Source organism: Salvelinus fontinalis, chromosome 17 (assembly GCF_029448725.1).
Source record: "Salvelinus fontinalis isolate EN_2023a chromosome 17, ASM2944872v1, whole genome shotgun sequence".
Lineage (NCBI taxonomy): Eukaryota > Metazoa > Chordata > Actinopteri > Salmoniformes > Salmonidae > Salvelinus > Salvelinus fontinalis.
In genome coordinates this window covers 8563594-8578949 of record NC_074681.1, presented here as the reverse complement: position 1 = coordinate 8578949, position 15356 = coordinate 8563594, and the positions used below count along the sequence as shown (strand labels likewise).

General features: G+C 42.0%; 1 protein-coding gene across 1 annotated transcript in view; it reads left to right on the top strand.

Moving 5' to 3' along the window:
• The window catches only part of LOC129813672 (receptor-type tyrosine-protein phosphatase mu-like), a 652787-nt gene that overhangs the window by 632989 nt on the left and 4442 nt on the right, over positions 1 to 15356 (top strand). The window contains exons 33-34 of the mRNA XM_055866071.1: positions 10014 to 10139; positions 11493 to 11656. Coding sequence (XP_055722046.1) covers positions 10014 to 10139; positions 11493 to 11656 — 290 coding nt within the window. The remainder of the gene's footprint in view (positions 1 to 10013; positions 10140 to 11492; positions 11657 to 15356) is intronic.

Here is a 15356-nt window from a genome sequence, read left to right as displayed (position 1 = left end):
GATAGATAGGATAGGTATGACAGGATAGATAGGATAGGATAGATATGATAGGATAGATAGGATAGATAGGATAGGATAGATAGGATATGATAGATAGGATAGGATAGATAGGATAGATATGATAGGATAGATAGGATAGATATGATAGGATAGATAGATAGATAGGATAGATATGATAGGATAGGATAGATAGGATAGGATAGATAGGATAGATAGGATAGATATGATAGGATAGATATGATAGATATGATAGGATAGATATGATAGGATAGATAGGATAGATATGATAGGATAGTTAGGATAGATATGATAGGATAGATAGGATAGGATAGATAGATAGGATAGATATGATTGGATAAGAGTGGATAGATAGATAAGATAGATATGATAGGATAGATAGGATAGGATAGGATAGATAGGATAGGATAGATAGGATAGATAGATAGGATAGATAAGATAGATAGGATAGATATGATAGGATAGATAAGATAGATAGGATAGATATGATAGGATAGATAAGATAGATAGGATAGGATAGATAGGCTAGGATAGATAGGATAGGATACATAGGATAGATAGGATAGATAGGATAGATAGGATAGATAGGATAGGATAGGATAGATAGATAGATAGATAGATAGATAGATAGATAGATAGATAGATAGATAGATAGATAGATAGATAGATAGATAGATAGATAGATAGATAGATAGATAGATAGATAGATAGATAGATAGATAGATAGATAGATAGATAGATAGATAGATTAGATAGGATAGATAGATAGATAGATAGATAGATAGATAGATAGATAGGATAGATAGGATAGATAGATAGGATAGATAGGATAGATAGATTAGATAGGATAGGATAGATAGATAGATAGATAGATTAGATAGGATAGGATAGATAGATAGGATAGATAGGATAGATAGATAGGATAGATAGGATAGATAGGATAGATAGGATAGGATAGGATAGATAGATAGATAGGATAGGATAGATATGATAGATAGGATAGATGGATAGGATAGATAGATAGGATAGATAGGATAGGATAGGATAGATAGATAGGATAGATAGGATAGATAGGATAGGATAGATAGGATAGGATAGATAGGATAGATAGGATAGATAGGATAGGATAGATAGATAGATAGATAGGATAGATAGGATAGGATAGATAGGATAGATAGAAAGGATAGATAGATAGGATAGGATAGATAGGATAGATAGGATAGGATAGATAGGATAGATAGGATAGGATAGAAAGGATAGATAGATAGGATAGATAGATAGGATAGATAGGATAGGATAGATAGGATAGATAGGATAAGATAGATAGGATAGATAGATAGGATAGGATAGATAGGATAGATAGATAGGATAGATAGATAGGATAGATAGGATGGGATAGGATAGATAGGATAGATAGGATAGGATAGATAGGATAGATAGGATGGGATAGGATAGGATAGATAGAATGGGATAGATAGGATTTGATAGATAGGATAGATAGGATAGGATAGATAGGATATATATGATAGGATAGATAGGATAGATAGGATATATATATAGAGGATAGATAGGATATATATGATAGGATAGATAGGATAGATATGATAGATAGGATAGATAGGATAGGATAGATAGGATAGGATAGATAGGATAGATAGGATAGGATAGATAGATAGATAGATAGGATAGATAGGATAGGATAGATAGAAAGGATAGATAGATAGGATAGGATAGATAGGATAGATAGGATAGGATAGAAAGGATAGATAGATAGGATAGATAGGATAGGATAGATAGGATAGATAGATAGGATAGATAGGATAGGATAGATAGGATAGATAGGATAAGATAGATAGGATAGATAGATAGGATAGGATAGATAGGATAGATAGATAGGATAGATAGATAGGATAGATAGGATGGGATAGGATAGATAGGATAGATAGGATAGGATAGATAGGATAGATAGGATGGGATAGGATAGGATAGATAGAATGGGATAGATAGGATGGGATAGATAGGATAGATAGGATAGGATAGATAGGATATATATGATAGGATAGATAGGATATATATATAGAGGATAGATAGGATATATATGATAGGATAGATAGGATAGATATGATAGATAGATAGGATAGATAGGATAGGATAGATAGGATAGGATAGATAGGATAGATAGGATATATATATAGAGGATAGATAGGATAGATAGGATATATATAGAGGATAGATAGGATATATATATAGAGGATAGATAGGATATATATGATAGGATAGATAGGATAGATAGGATAGATAGATAGGATATATATATATAGAGGATAGATAGGATATATATATAGAGGATAGATAGGATAGATAGATAGATAGGATAGGATAGGATAGGATAGATAGGATAGGATAGATAGATATGATAGGATAGATAGGATAGGATAGATAGGATAGATAGGATGGATAGGATAGATAGGATAGATAGGATAGATAGATAGGATAGATAGGATAGATATGATAGGATAGATAGGGTAGATAGGATAGATAGGATATGATAGATAGGATAGATAGAAAGGATAGATAGATAGGATATGATAGATAGGATAGATAGGATAGGATATAAAGGATAGATAGATAGGATAGATAGGATAGGATAGATAGGATAGATAGATATGATAGATAGGATAGGATAGATAGGATAGATAGGATAGGATAGATGGGATAGATAGATAGGATAGATAGATAGGATAGGATAGATATGATAGATAGGATAGGATAGATAAAATAGGATAGATAGGATATGATAGATAGGATGGGATAGGATAGGATAGATAGGATGGGATAGATAGGATGGGATAGATAGGATAGATAGGATAGGATAGATAGGATAGGATAGATATGATTGGATAAGAGAGGATAGATAGGATATATATGATAGGATAGATAGGATAGATAGGATATATATATAGAGGATAGATAGGATATATATGATAGGATAGATAGGATAGATATGATAGATAGATAGGATAGATAGGATAGGATAGATAGGATAGATAGGATAGATAGGATATATATATAGAGGATAGATAGGATAGATAGGATATATATATAGAGGATAGATAGGATATATATATAGAGGATAGATAGGATATATATATAGAGGATAGATAGGATATATATGATAGGATAGATAGGATAGATAGGATAGATAGATAGGATATATATATAGAGGATAGATAGGATATATATATAGAGGATAGATAGGATAGATAGATAGATAGATAGGATAGGATAGGATAGATAGGATAGGATAGATAGATAGGATAGATAGGATAGGATAGGATAGATAGATAGGATAGATAGGATAGGATAGATAGGATAGATAGATAGGATAGATAGGATAGATATGATAGGATAGATAGGATAGGATAGATAGGATAGATAGATAGATAGGATAGATAGATAGGATAGATAGGATAGATAGATAGGATAGATAGGATAGGATAGATAGGATAGATAGATAGGATAGATAGGATAGGATAGATAGATAGGATAGATAGGATAGGATAGATAGGATAGATAGATAGGATAGGATAGCTAGGATAGATAGGATAGATATGATAGGATAGATAGATAGATAGGATAGATAGAAAGGATAGATAGATAGGATAGGATAGATAGGATAGATAGGATAGGATAGATAGGATAGATAGATAGGATAGATAGGATAGGATAGATAGGATAGATAGATAGGATAGATAGGATAGGATAGATAGGATAGATAGATAGGATAGATAGATAGGATAGGATAGATAGGATAGATAGATAGGATAGATAGATAGGATAGATAGATAGGATAGATAGGATGGGATAGGATAGGATAGATAGGATAGATAGGATAGGATAGATTAGATAGGATGGGATAGGATAGGATAGATAGGATGGGATAGATAGGATAGATAGGATAGGATAGATAGGATAGGATAGATATGATTGGATAAGAGAGGATAGATAGGATATATATGATAGGATAGATAGGATATATATATAGAGGATAGATAGGATATATATGATAGGATAGATAGGATAGATATGATAGATAGATAGGATAGATAGGATAGGATAGATAGGATAGGATAGATAGGATAGATAGGATATATATATAGAGGATAGATAGGATAGATAGGATATATATATAGAGGATAGATAGGATATATATATAGAGGATAGATAGGATATATATATAGAGGATAGATAGGATATATATGATAGGATAGATAGGATAGATAGGATAGATAGATATGATATATATATAGAGGATAGATAGGATATATATATAGAGGATAGATAGGATAGATAGGATATATATATAGAGGATAGATAGGATATATATATATAGAGGATAGATAGGATATATATGATAGGATATATATATATAGAGGATAGATAGGATAGATAGGATATATAGGATATATATATATAGGATAGGATAGGATACAGTGCCTTCACAAATTATTCATATCCCTAAACTTTGTTGTTGTTGTGTTACAGCCTGAATTTTTTATGAAATAAATTGACATTTTGTATCACTGGCCTACACATAATACCCCATAATGTCACGATACCCCATAATGTCACGATACCCCATAATGTCACGATACCCCATAATGTCAAAGTGGAATTACGTTTTTCGATATGTTGAAGTTTTTTTAAGTTCAAGAGTAAAATGTTCATAACAAGTCCCATAATAAGTTGTGTGGACTCTTTCTGCAATAATAATAATGATAATAGTGTTTAACATGATTTTTGAATGATTACCTCATCTCTGTAACACATACAGTTATCTGTAAGATCCCTCAGTCGAGCAGTGAATTTCAAACACAGATTCAACCACAAAGACCAAGGAGGTTGCTGTAACGTCAGGAGAATGATGGGTGTAGAGTCAGGCGCAGAGAGCAGAAGGTTCACGGGAAAAACGTTTTAATGTCCACAGTCAAACAGGAACAGGTACATAAGGGATGACGCCAAAACACAGGCGCAAACACAACCCAAAGACCACTGTGAAATAAACTGGACAGCGAAAACCCCAAATCAATAATCCACCTCCGACGTAACATGACAACCAATAAGCCCGCACAAACACTAGCGGGCGAAACGAAACTAAATAGTACACCTCCCAACACCTCAACAAGAAACAGGTGAAAACAATTAGACAGACATAAACGAAAAGGAAAAAGCGATCGGTGGCAGCTAGTAGACCGGCGACGACGACCGCCGAGCGCCACCCGAACGGGAAGGGGAGCCACCTTCGGTAGTATTCGTGACAGTTGCAAAGAAGGGCACCTATTGGTCGATGGGTATAAATAATACAGAAAAAGCAAACATTGAATATCCATTTGAGCGTGGTGAAGTTATTAATTACACTTTGGATGGTGTATCAATACACCCAGTCACTACAAAGATACAGGCGTCCTTCCTAACTCAGTTGCCAGAGAGGAAGGAAACTGCTCAGGGATTTCACCAGGAGGCCAACGGTGACTTTAAAACAGTTGCGGAGTTGAATGGATGTGAAAGGAGAAAACTGATGGATCAACAACATTGTAGTTACTCCACAACACTAACCTAACTGACAGAGTGAATAGAAGGAAGTCTGTACAGAAAGAAAATATTCCAAAACATGCATCCTGTTTGCAACAAGGCACTAAAGTAATACTGCAACAAATGTGGCAAAGCAATTCACTTTTTGTCCTCAATAGAAAGTGTTATGTTTAGGGCAAATGCATTACAACACATTACTGAGTACCACTCGCCATATTTTCAAGCATAGTGGTGGCTGCATCATGTTCTGAGTGTTCTTGTAGTTGTGAAGGACTGGGGAGTTTTTCAGGATAAAACAAGAAATGGAATGGAGCTCAGCACAGGCAGAATCCTAGAGGAAAACCTGGTTCAGTCTGTATTCCAACAGACACTATGGGATCTCTGTTCAACATCAGTCACATAGACAGGACAGGATTATAGATGGATCTCTGTACAACATCAGTCACATAGACAGGACAGGATTATAGATGGATCTATGTACAACATCAGTCTCATAGACAGGACAGGATTATAGACGGATCTCTGTACAACATCAACATCAGTCACATAGACAGGACAGGATTATAGATGGATCTCTGTACAACATCAGTCACATAGACAGGACAGGATTATAGATGGATCTCTGTACAACATCAACATCAGTCACATAGACAGGACAGGATTATAGATGGATCTATGTACATCATCAGTCTCATAGACAGGACAGGATTATAGATGGATCTATGTACAACATCAGTCACATAGACAGGACAGGATTATAGACGGATCTCTGTACATCATCAACATCAGTCACATAGACAGGACAGGATTATAGATGGATCTCTGTACATCATCAACATCAGTCACATAGACAGGACAGGATTATAGATAGATCTCTGTTCAACATCAGTCTCATAGACAGGACAGGATTATAGATGGATCTCTGTACAACATCAACATCAGTCACATAGACAGGACAGGATTATAGATAGATCTCTGTTCAACATCAGTCTCATAGACAGGACAGGATTATAGATGGTAGATAAAATAGATAGACAGAAATCTGTGGAGGATCTCTCCGGGAGCTCCAGCCCTTCAGGCCCCAGGCCCTGTCATCACACCCAGGGATCAAAGCCTCTGGCTGGGCTGCTCTCTCCCCTCTCTCCCTGGGTGACTGACTGGCTAGCTGACACACACGCGCTTGCTGGCAGGGCCTTTCATTCAATATTCTCACTGTAGCTCAGGTGGAGCGATGGGGGTGGGGGGGTGAGATTGAGAGGACGGGAAAGAGAAAAAGTGATGTGAGGAAGGAAGTTAGAGGAAGTGAGAGAGGGGGAGAAATGGAGAGGAGGGGAGGGGAGAAGAAGAGAGGTGGGAGAAAGGGAGAGGTGAGAGAGGGGAGTGAAAGGGAGAGGTGAGTGAAAGGGAGAGGTGAGGGAGGAGAGAAGAAGAGAGGGGAGTGAAAGGGAGAGGTGAGGGAGGAGAGAAGAAGAGAGGGGGGAGAAAGGGAGAGGTGAGAGAGGGGAGTGAAAGGGAGAGGTGAGGGAGGGGAGTGAAAGGGAGAGGTGAGGGAGGAGAGAAGAAAAGAGGTGGGAGAAAGGGAGAGGTGAGAGAGGGGAGTGAAAGGGAGAGGTGAGGGAGGAGAGAAGAAGAGAGGGGGGAGAAAGGGAGAGGTGAGAGAGGGGAGAAGAAGAGAGGGGGAGAAAGGGTGAGGAAGGACATTAGAGGAAGTGAGAGAGGGGGAGAAATGGAGAGGAGGGGAGAAGAAGAGAGGGGAGTGTGAGGGATGAGAGAAGAATAGAGGGGGGAGAGAAGAAAGGGAGAGGAGGGGAGGAGAGAAGAAGAGGGGGAGAAAGGGAGAGGAGGGGAGGAGAGAAGAAGAGGGGGGAGAAAAGGAGAGGAGGGGAGGAGAGAAGAAGAGAGGAGTGTGAGGGAGGAGAGAAGCATAGAGGGGGGAGAGGAGGGGAGGCGAGAAGAAGAGAGGGGGAGAAAGGGAGAGGAGGGGAGCAGAGAAGAAGAGAGGTGAGGGAGGAAGGGAGTTGGAGTTACTTTCGCTCCATCAGTATCTTTGTTTTGCATCTGTTGAATTTGTCGTTCTGATTGGCTCTCAGAGGAGGCAGAGATAGGAGCTTTTCTTCCACCTATATTTCTGCAATCTCTTTGTTTATATGTGTGTGTGTGTGTGTGTGTGTGTGTGTGTGTGTGTGTGTGTGTGTGTGTGTGTGTGTGTGTGTGTGTGTGTGTGTGTGTGTGCGTGTGCGTGTGCGTGTGTGTTTGTGTGTGTGTGTGTGTGTATGTGTGCTTGTGCGTGTGCGTGTGTGTGTGTGTGAGAGAGAGAGTGCATGTGTGTTTGCCTGCTTGTTATGCTGTGTGATGTTTGAGCGTGTGTGTGTGTGTGTGTGTGTGTGTCTATGTGCACTGCATTTCTCTGTGTCAACTTTTCTGCTGTGTGTGCATGTTGTCTCGGTAATATACTGACTATACAGTACACAGGTGTATGTTGTCTAGGTAACGTACAGGTGTTGTATTGTTTCTACCTTGTCTGTCTCTCCAGAGAGGGTAAATGAACATGGATATCTCCCTGCTCTGATGAGCCTGTCCCTCTCGGGTTTACTACTCTAACAGTTTTTACCTGTCAAAGCAAGGAGTTGATCATCCACGTTCTGTATCACATCCATTCTCCTCTGGAACATCTTTTGATCATCTATTCTTTTTTACAAAACAGAAACTCTGGGTTTTCTCGGGGTTTAAAAAGAAAGAAAAAAGGTGGATTTTTTTTTTGTATTTTTTTGTTGAGAAGACTGATACCTGTCACATGAAAGGGTGACAGGAGAGAAGGAGGAAAAAAAACACTGAATGAAAGATATTAGCAGTTTATATAAGACTGCACCAAGCACCAATTAATGGGAAAAGTCAACTAATTCAATGTTGCTTGAGTTGGGGCTTAATCAGTTCGTATTCTAGATGGTTTTATAAGTCTATGTTCATCTCCAAATCACATAAAAAATGTATCTGATGATTTATGTATACGTACGTTGGATGGTGCCCTCATTGATCGTGTCCACACGTATGCATATCTGGGCAACTGGATCGACAAAAAAGTTCTCTTTTAAAAAACATGTTGATGAGTTAAGAAATTAACACTTAAAATGAGATTATTTTATTAAATAGTAGGAAACATAATTCAGTCGACAGGTGTGTAAGGCAAGGTAGCTGTGGTCAGGTAAGGTAGTTAGGGCCGGGTAAGGTAGTTTGGGTCAGGTAAGGTAGTTGGGGTCAGGTAAGGTAGTTGGGGTCAGGTAAGGTAGTTGGTGTCAGGTAAGGTAGTTGGGGTCAGGTAAGGTAGTTGGGGTCAGGTAAGGTAGTTGGGGTCAGGTAAGGTAGTTGGGGTCAGGTAAGGTAGTTGGGGTCGGGTAAGGTAGTTGGGGTCGGGTAAGGTAGTTGGGGTCAGGTAAGGTAGTTGGGGTCAGGTAAGGTAGTTGGGGGTCAGGTAAGGTAGTTGGGGTCAGGTAAGGTAGTTGGGGTCAGGTAAGGTAGTGGGGGTCAGGTAAGGTAGTTGGGGTCAGGTAAGGTAGTTGGGGTCAGGTAAGGTAGTTGGGATCAGGTAAGGTAGTTGGGGTCAGGTAAGGTAGTTGGGGTCAGGTAAGGTAGTGGGGGTCAGGTAAGGTAGTTGGTGTCAGGTAAGGTCTTTAGTGTCAGGTAAGGTCTTTAGTGTCAGGTAAGGTAGTTGGTGTCAGGTAAGGTCGTTAGTGTCAGGTAAGGTCTTTAGTGTCAGGTAAGGTCGTTAGTGTCAGGTAAGGTAGTTGGTGTCAGGTAAGGTCGTTAGTGTCAGGTAAGGTAGTTGGTGTCAGGTAAGGTAGTTGGGGTCAGGTAAGGTAGTGGGGGTCAGGTAAGGTCGTTAGTGTCAGGTAAGGTAGTTGGTGTCAGGTAAGGTCGTTAGTGTCAGGTAAGGTAGTTGGTGTCAGGTAAGGTCTTTAGTGTCAGGTAAGGTCTTTAGTGTCAGGTAAGGTCGTTAGTGTCAGGTAAGATCATTTTCCAACTTAACACATCCGTAGAAGTTCCGTCGTTAGTTGGGACGAGTCAAATAAGAAGCACGTCACTCTTTACGTCACTGCTGAGTCCGCTTGTTGTCCTAGCTAAACGTTAGCACAATTACAAAACCTTTTTGATTTGTTGGGAGAGTTGTCTGTCTAAAGAGGACCCTGCCCGGATGTTTTTTTTCTTCCCTTTTGAAATGTCAGAGAGAAGACCTTGTGCCGTTTCTTAGCTTACGTTTCCCCAAGGTCACGGATATCTCGTTTGTAAGAGTTATTACACAGTCATTATGTTGATATGTTTATATTTATCAAACCTTTTGCTACCTGTTCCACCTAAAAGTTGTTTTATTCTCTCCCTGCCCTGTCTGTGCGTTGTGTGTGTGTTAGCTCTGTCCTCAGTACTGGCCAGAGAACGGGGTGCATCGCCACGGGCCAATCCAGGTGGAGTTTGTATCAGCTGACCTGGAGGAAGACATAATCAGTAGAATATTCCGGATCTACAACGCAGCACGGGTACGCACACACTCTCTCTCTCTCTACCCTAACTACCTTACCTGACCCCAAATACCTTACCCGACCCCAACTACCTTACCTGACCCCAACTACCTTACCTGACCCTAACTACCTTACCTGACCCCAACTACCTTACCTGACCCCAACTACCTTACCTGACCCCCAACTACCTTACCTGACCCTAACTACCTTACCTGACCCTAACTACCTTACCTGACCCCAACTACCTTACCTGACCCCAACTACCTTACCTGACCCCAACTACCTTACCTGACCCTAACTACCTTACCTGACCCCAACTACCTTACCTGACCCCAACTACCTTACCTGACCCTAACTACCTTACCTGACCCCAACTACCTTACCTGACCCCAACTACCTTACCTGACCCCAACTACCTTACCTGACCCCAACTACCTTACCTGACCCTAACTACCTTACCTGACCCCAACTACCTTACCCGACCCCAACTACCTTACCTGACCCCAACTACCTTACCTGACCCTAACTACCTTACCTGACCCAAACTACCTTACCTGACCCAAACTACCTTACCTGACCCCCACTACCTTACCTGACTCCAACTACCTTACCTGACTCCAACTACCTTACCTGACCCCAACTACCTTACCTGACCCCAAAAACCTTACCTGACCCCAACGACCTTACCTGACCCCAACTACCTTACCTGACCCTAACTACCTTACCTGACCCTAACTACCTTACCTGACTCCAACTACCTTACCTGACCCTAACTACCTTACCTGACCCTAAATACCTTACCTGACCCAAACTACCTTACCTGACCCCAACTACCTTACCTGACCCACCCCAACTACCTTACCTGACTCCAACTACCTTACCTGACTCCAACTACCTTACCTGACCCCAACTACCTTACCTGACCCCAACTACCTTACCTGACCCCCAACTACCTTACCTGACCCCCAACTACCTTACCTGACCCCAACAACCTTACCTGACCCCAACTACCTTACCTGACCCTAACTACCTTACCTGACCCCCACTACCTTACCTGACCCCCAACTACCTTACCTGACCCTAACTACCTTACCTGACCCCCACTACCTTACCTGACCCCCAACTACCTTACCTGACCCCAGCTACCTTACCTGATCCCAGCTACCTTACCTGACCCCAACTACCTTACCTGATCCCAACTACCTTACCTGACCCCAACTACCTTACCTGACCCCAACTACCTTACCTGATCCTAACTACCCAAAATACCTATATCTGTCTGTTATGAACCTATTTCTACCTGTCTGTCTGTTAATGAATATATTTCCGTCTGTCTGTTATGAACCTATTTCTACCTGTCTGTCTCTCCAGCCTCAGGACGGGTGCCGTATGGTCCAACAGTTCCAGTTCCTGGGTTGGCCCATGTACCGAGACACGCCCATGTCCAAACGCTCCTTCCTCAAGCTCATCAGACAGGTGGACAAATGGCAGGAGGAGTATGATGGAGGAGAGGGACGCACGGTGGTGCACTGTCTGTAAGTACCACACACACTAACACACAGGGACATACACACACTAACACACACACTAACACACACACTAACACACACACTAACACACATACAGACATACACACACACACACTGTCTGTAAGTACCACACACACTAACACACACACACACACACATACAGACATACACACACACACACTGTCTGTTTGTACCACACACACTAACACACACACAGACATACACTCTCACACACACACACACTAACACACAGGGACATACAGACTAACAAGCATGCAAACACACAGGGACACAGATATACACTCACACAGACATACACACACACACACACACACTGTCTGCTAAGTCACAATTACCTTCTACTGAGATTCTACTTTAGATGGAAATGTTTCTCCTCTCATCTGTTCTCCTAAATGTGCTCACTGCTCATCTGTTGACCTAAATGTGCTCACTGCTCATCTGTTCTCCTAAATGTGCTCACTGCTCATCTGTTGACCTAAATGTGCTCACTGCTCGTCTGTTCTCCTAAATGTGCTCACTGCTCGTCTGTTGACCTAAATGTGCTCACTGCTCATCTGTTGACCTAAATGTGCTCACTGCTCGTCTGTTCTCCTAAATGTGCTCACTGCTCATCTGTTCTCCTAAATGTGCTCACTGCTCATCTGTTGACCTAAATGTGCTCACTGCTCGTCTGTTCTCCTAAATGTGCTCACTGCTCGTCTGTTGACCTAAATGTGCTCACTGCTCATCTGTTCTCCTAAATGTGCTCACTGCTCATCTGTTGACCTAAATGTGCTCACTGCTCGTCTGTTCTCCTAAATGTGCTCACTGCTCGTCTGTTGACCTAAATGTGCTCACTGCTCATCTGTTCTCCTAAATGTGCTCACTGCTCATCTGTTGACCTAAATGTGCTCACTGCTCGTCTGTTCTCCTAAATGTGCTCACTGCTCGTCTGTTGACCTAAATGTGCTCACTGCTCGTCTGTTGACCTAAATGTGCTCACTGCTCGTCTGTTGACCTAAATGTGCTCACTGCTCGTCTGTTCTCCTAAATGTGCTCACTGCTCGTCTGTTGACCTAAATGTGCTCACTGCTCATCTGTTCTCCTAAATGTGCTCACTGCTCGTCTGTTGACCTAAATGTGCTCACTGCTCATCTGTTCTCCTAAATGTGCTCACTGCTCGTCTGTTCTCCTAAATGTGCTCACTGCTCGTCTGTTGACCTAAATGTGCTCACTGCTCATCTGTTCTCCTAAATGTGCTCACTGCTCGTCTGTTGACCTAAATGTGCTCACTGCTCATCTGTTGACCTAAATGTGCTCACTGCTCATCTGTTCTCCTAAATGTGCTCACTGCTCGTCTGTTCTCCTAAATGTGCTCACTGCTCGTCTGTTGACCTAAATGTGCTCACTGCTCGTCTGTTCTCCTAAATGTGCTCACTGCTCGTCTGTTCTCCTAAATGTGCTCACTGCTCGTCTGTTGACCTAAATGTGCTCACTGCTCGTCTGTTGACCTAAATGTGCTCACTGCTCATCTGTTGACCTAAATGTGCTCACTGCTCGTCTGTTCTCCTAAATGTGCTCACTGCTCGTCTGTTCTCCTAAATGTGCTCACTGCTCGTCTGTTGACCTAAATGTGCTCACTGCTCGTCTGTTGACCTAAATGTGCTCACTGCTCATCTGTTGACCTAAATGTGCTCACTGCTCGTCTGTTCTCCTAAATGTGCTCACTGCTCGTCTGTTCTCCTAAATGTGCTCACTGCTCGTCTGTTGACCTAAATGTGCTCACTGCTCGTCTGTTAACCTAAATGTGCTCACTGCTCGTCTGTTAACCTAAATGTGCTCACTGCTCATCTGTTGACCTAAATGTGCTCACTGCTCGTCTGTTCTCCTAAATGTGCTCACTGCTCGTCTGTTGACCTAAATGTGCTCACTGCTCGTCTGTTGACCTAAATGTGCTCACTACTCATCTGTTGACCTAAATGTGCTCACTGCTCGTCTGTTGACCTAAATGTGCTCACTGCTCGTCTGTTGACCTAAATGTGCTCACTGCTCATCTGTTGACCTAAATGTGCTCACTGCTCGTCCGTTCTCCTAAATGTGCTCACTGCTCGTCTGTTGACCTAAATGTGCTCACTGCTCGTCTGTTCTCCTAAATGTGCTCACTGCTCGTCTGTTGACCTAAATGAGCTCACTGCTCGTCTGTTGACCTAAATGTGCTCACTGCTCGTCTGTTGACCTAAATGTGCTCACTGCTCGTCTGTTCTCCTAAATGTGCTCACTGCTCGTCTGTTGACCTAAATGTGCTCACTGCTCGTCTGTTGACCTAAATGTGCTCACTACTCATCTGTTGACCTAAATGTGCTCACTGCTCGTCTGTTGACCTAAATGTGCTCACTGCTCGTCTGTTGACCTAAATGTGCTCACTGCTCATCTGTTGACCTAAATGTGCTCACTGCTCGTCCGTTCTCCTAAATGTGCTCACTGCTCGTCTGTTGACCTAAATGTGCTCACTGCTCGTCTGTTCTCCTAAATGTGCTCACTGCTCGTCTGTTGACCTAAATGAGCTCACTGCTCGTCTGTTGACCTAAATGTGCTCACTGCTCGTCTGTTGACCTAAATGTGCTCACTGCTCGTCTGTTCTCCTAAATGTGCTCACTGCTCGTCTGTTGACCTAAATGTGCTCACTGCTCGTCTGTTCTCCTAAATGTGCTCACTGCTCGTCTGTTGACCTAAATGTGCTCACTGCTCGTCTGTTCTCCTAAATGTGCTCACTGCTCGTCTGTTGACCTAAATGTGCTCACTGCTCGTCTGTTGACATAAATGTGCTCACTGCTCATCTGTTCTCCTAAAGGTGCTCACTGCTCATCTGTTGACCTAAATGTGCTCACTGCTCGTCTGTTGACATAAATATGCTCACTGCTCATCTGTTCTCCTAAATGTGCTCACTGCTCGTCTGTTGACCTAAATGTGCTCACTGCTCGTCTGTTGACATAAATATGCTCACTGCTCATCTGTTCTCCTAAAGGTGCTCACTGCTCATCTGTTGACCTAAATGTGCTCACTGCTCATCTGTTGACCTAAATGTGCTCACTGCTCGTCTGTTGACCTAAATGTGCTCACTGCTCGTCTGTTCTCCTAAATGTGCTCACTGCTCGTCTGTTCTCCTAAATGTGCTCACTGCTCATCTGTTGACCTAAATGTGCTCACTGCTCGTCTGTTGACCTAAATGTGCTCACTGCTCGTCTGTTGACCTGAATGTGCTCACTGCTCATCTGTTCTCCTAAATGTGCTCACTGCTCGTCTGTTCTCCTAAATGTGCTCACTGCTCATCTGTTCTCCTAAATGTGCTCACTGCTCATCTGTTGACCTAAATGTGCTCACTGCTCGTCTGTTCTCCTAAATGTGCTCACTGCTCGTCTGTTGACCTAAATGTGCTCACTGCTCGTCTGTTGACCTAAATGTGCTCACTGCTCGTCTGTTGACCTAAATGTGCTCACTGCTCGTCTGTTGACCTAAATGTGCTCACTGCTCGTCTGTTCTCCTAAATGTGCTCACTGCTCATCTGTTGACCTAAATGTGCTCACTGCTCGTCTGTTGACCTAAATGTGCTCACTGCTCATCTGTTGACCTAAATGTGCTCACTGCTCGTCTGTTGACCTAAATGTGCTCACTGCTCACTGCTCGTCTGTTGACCTAAATGTGCTCA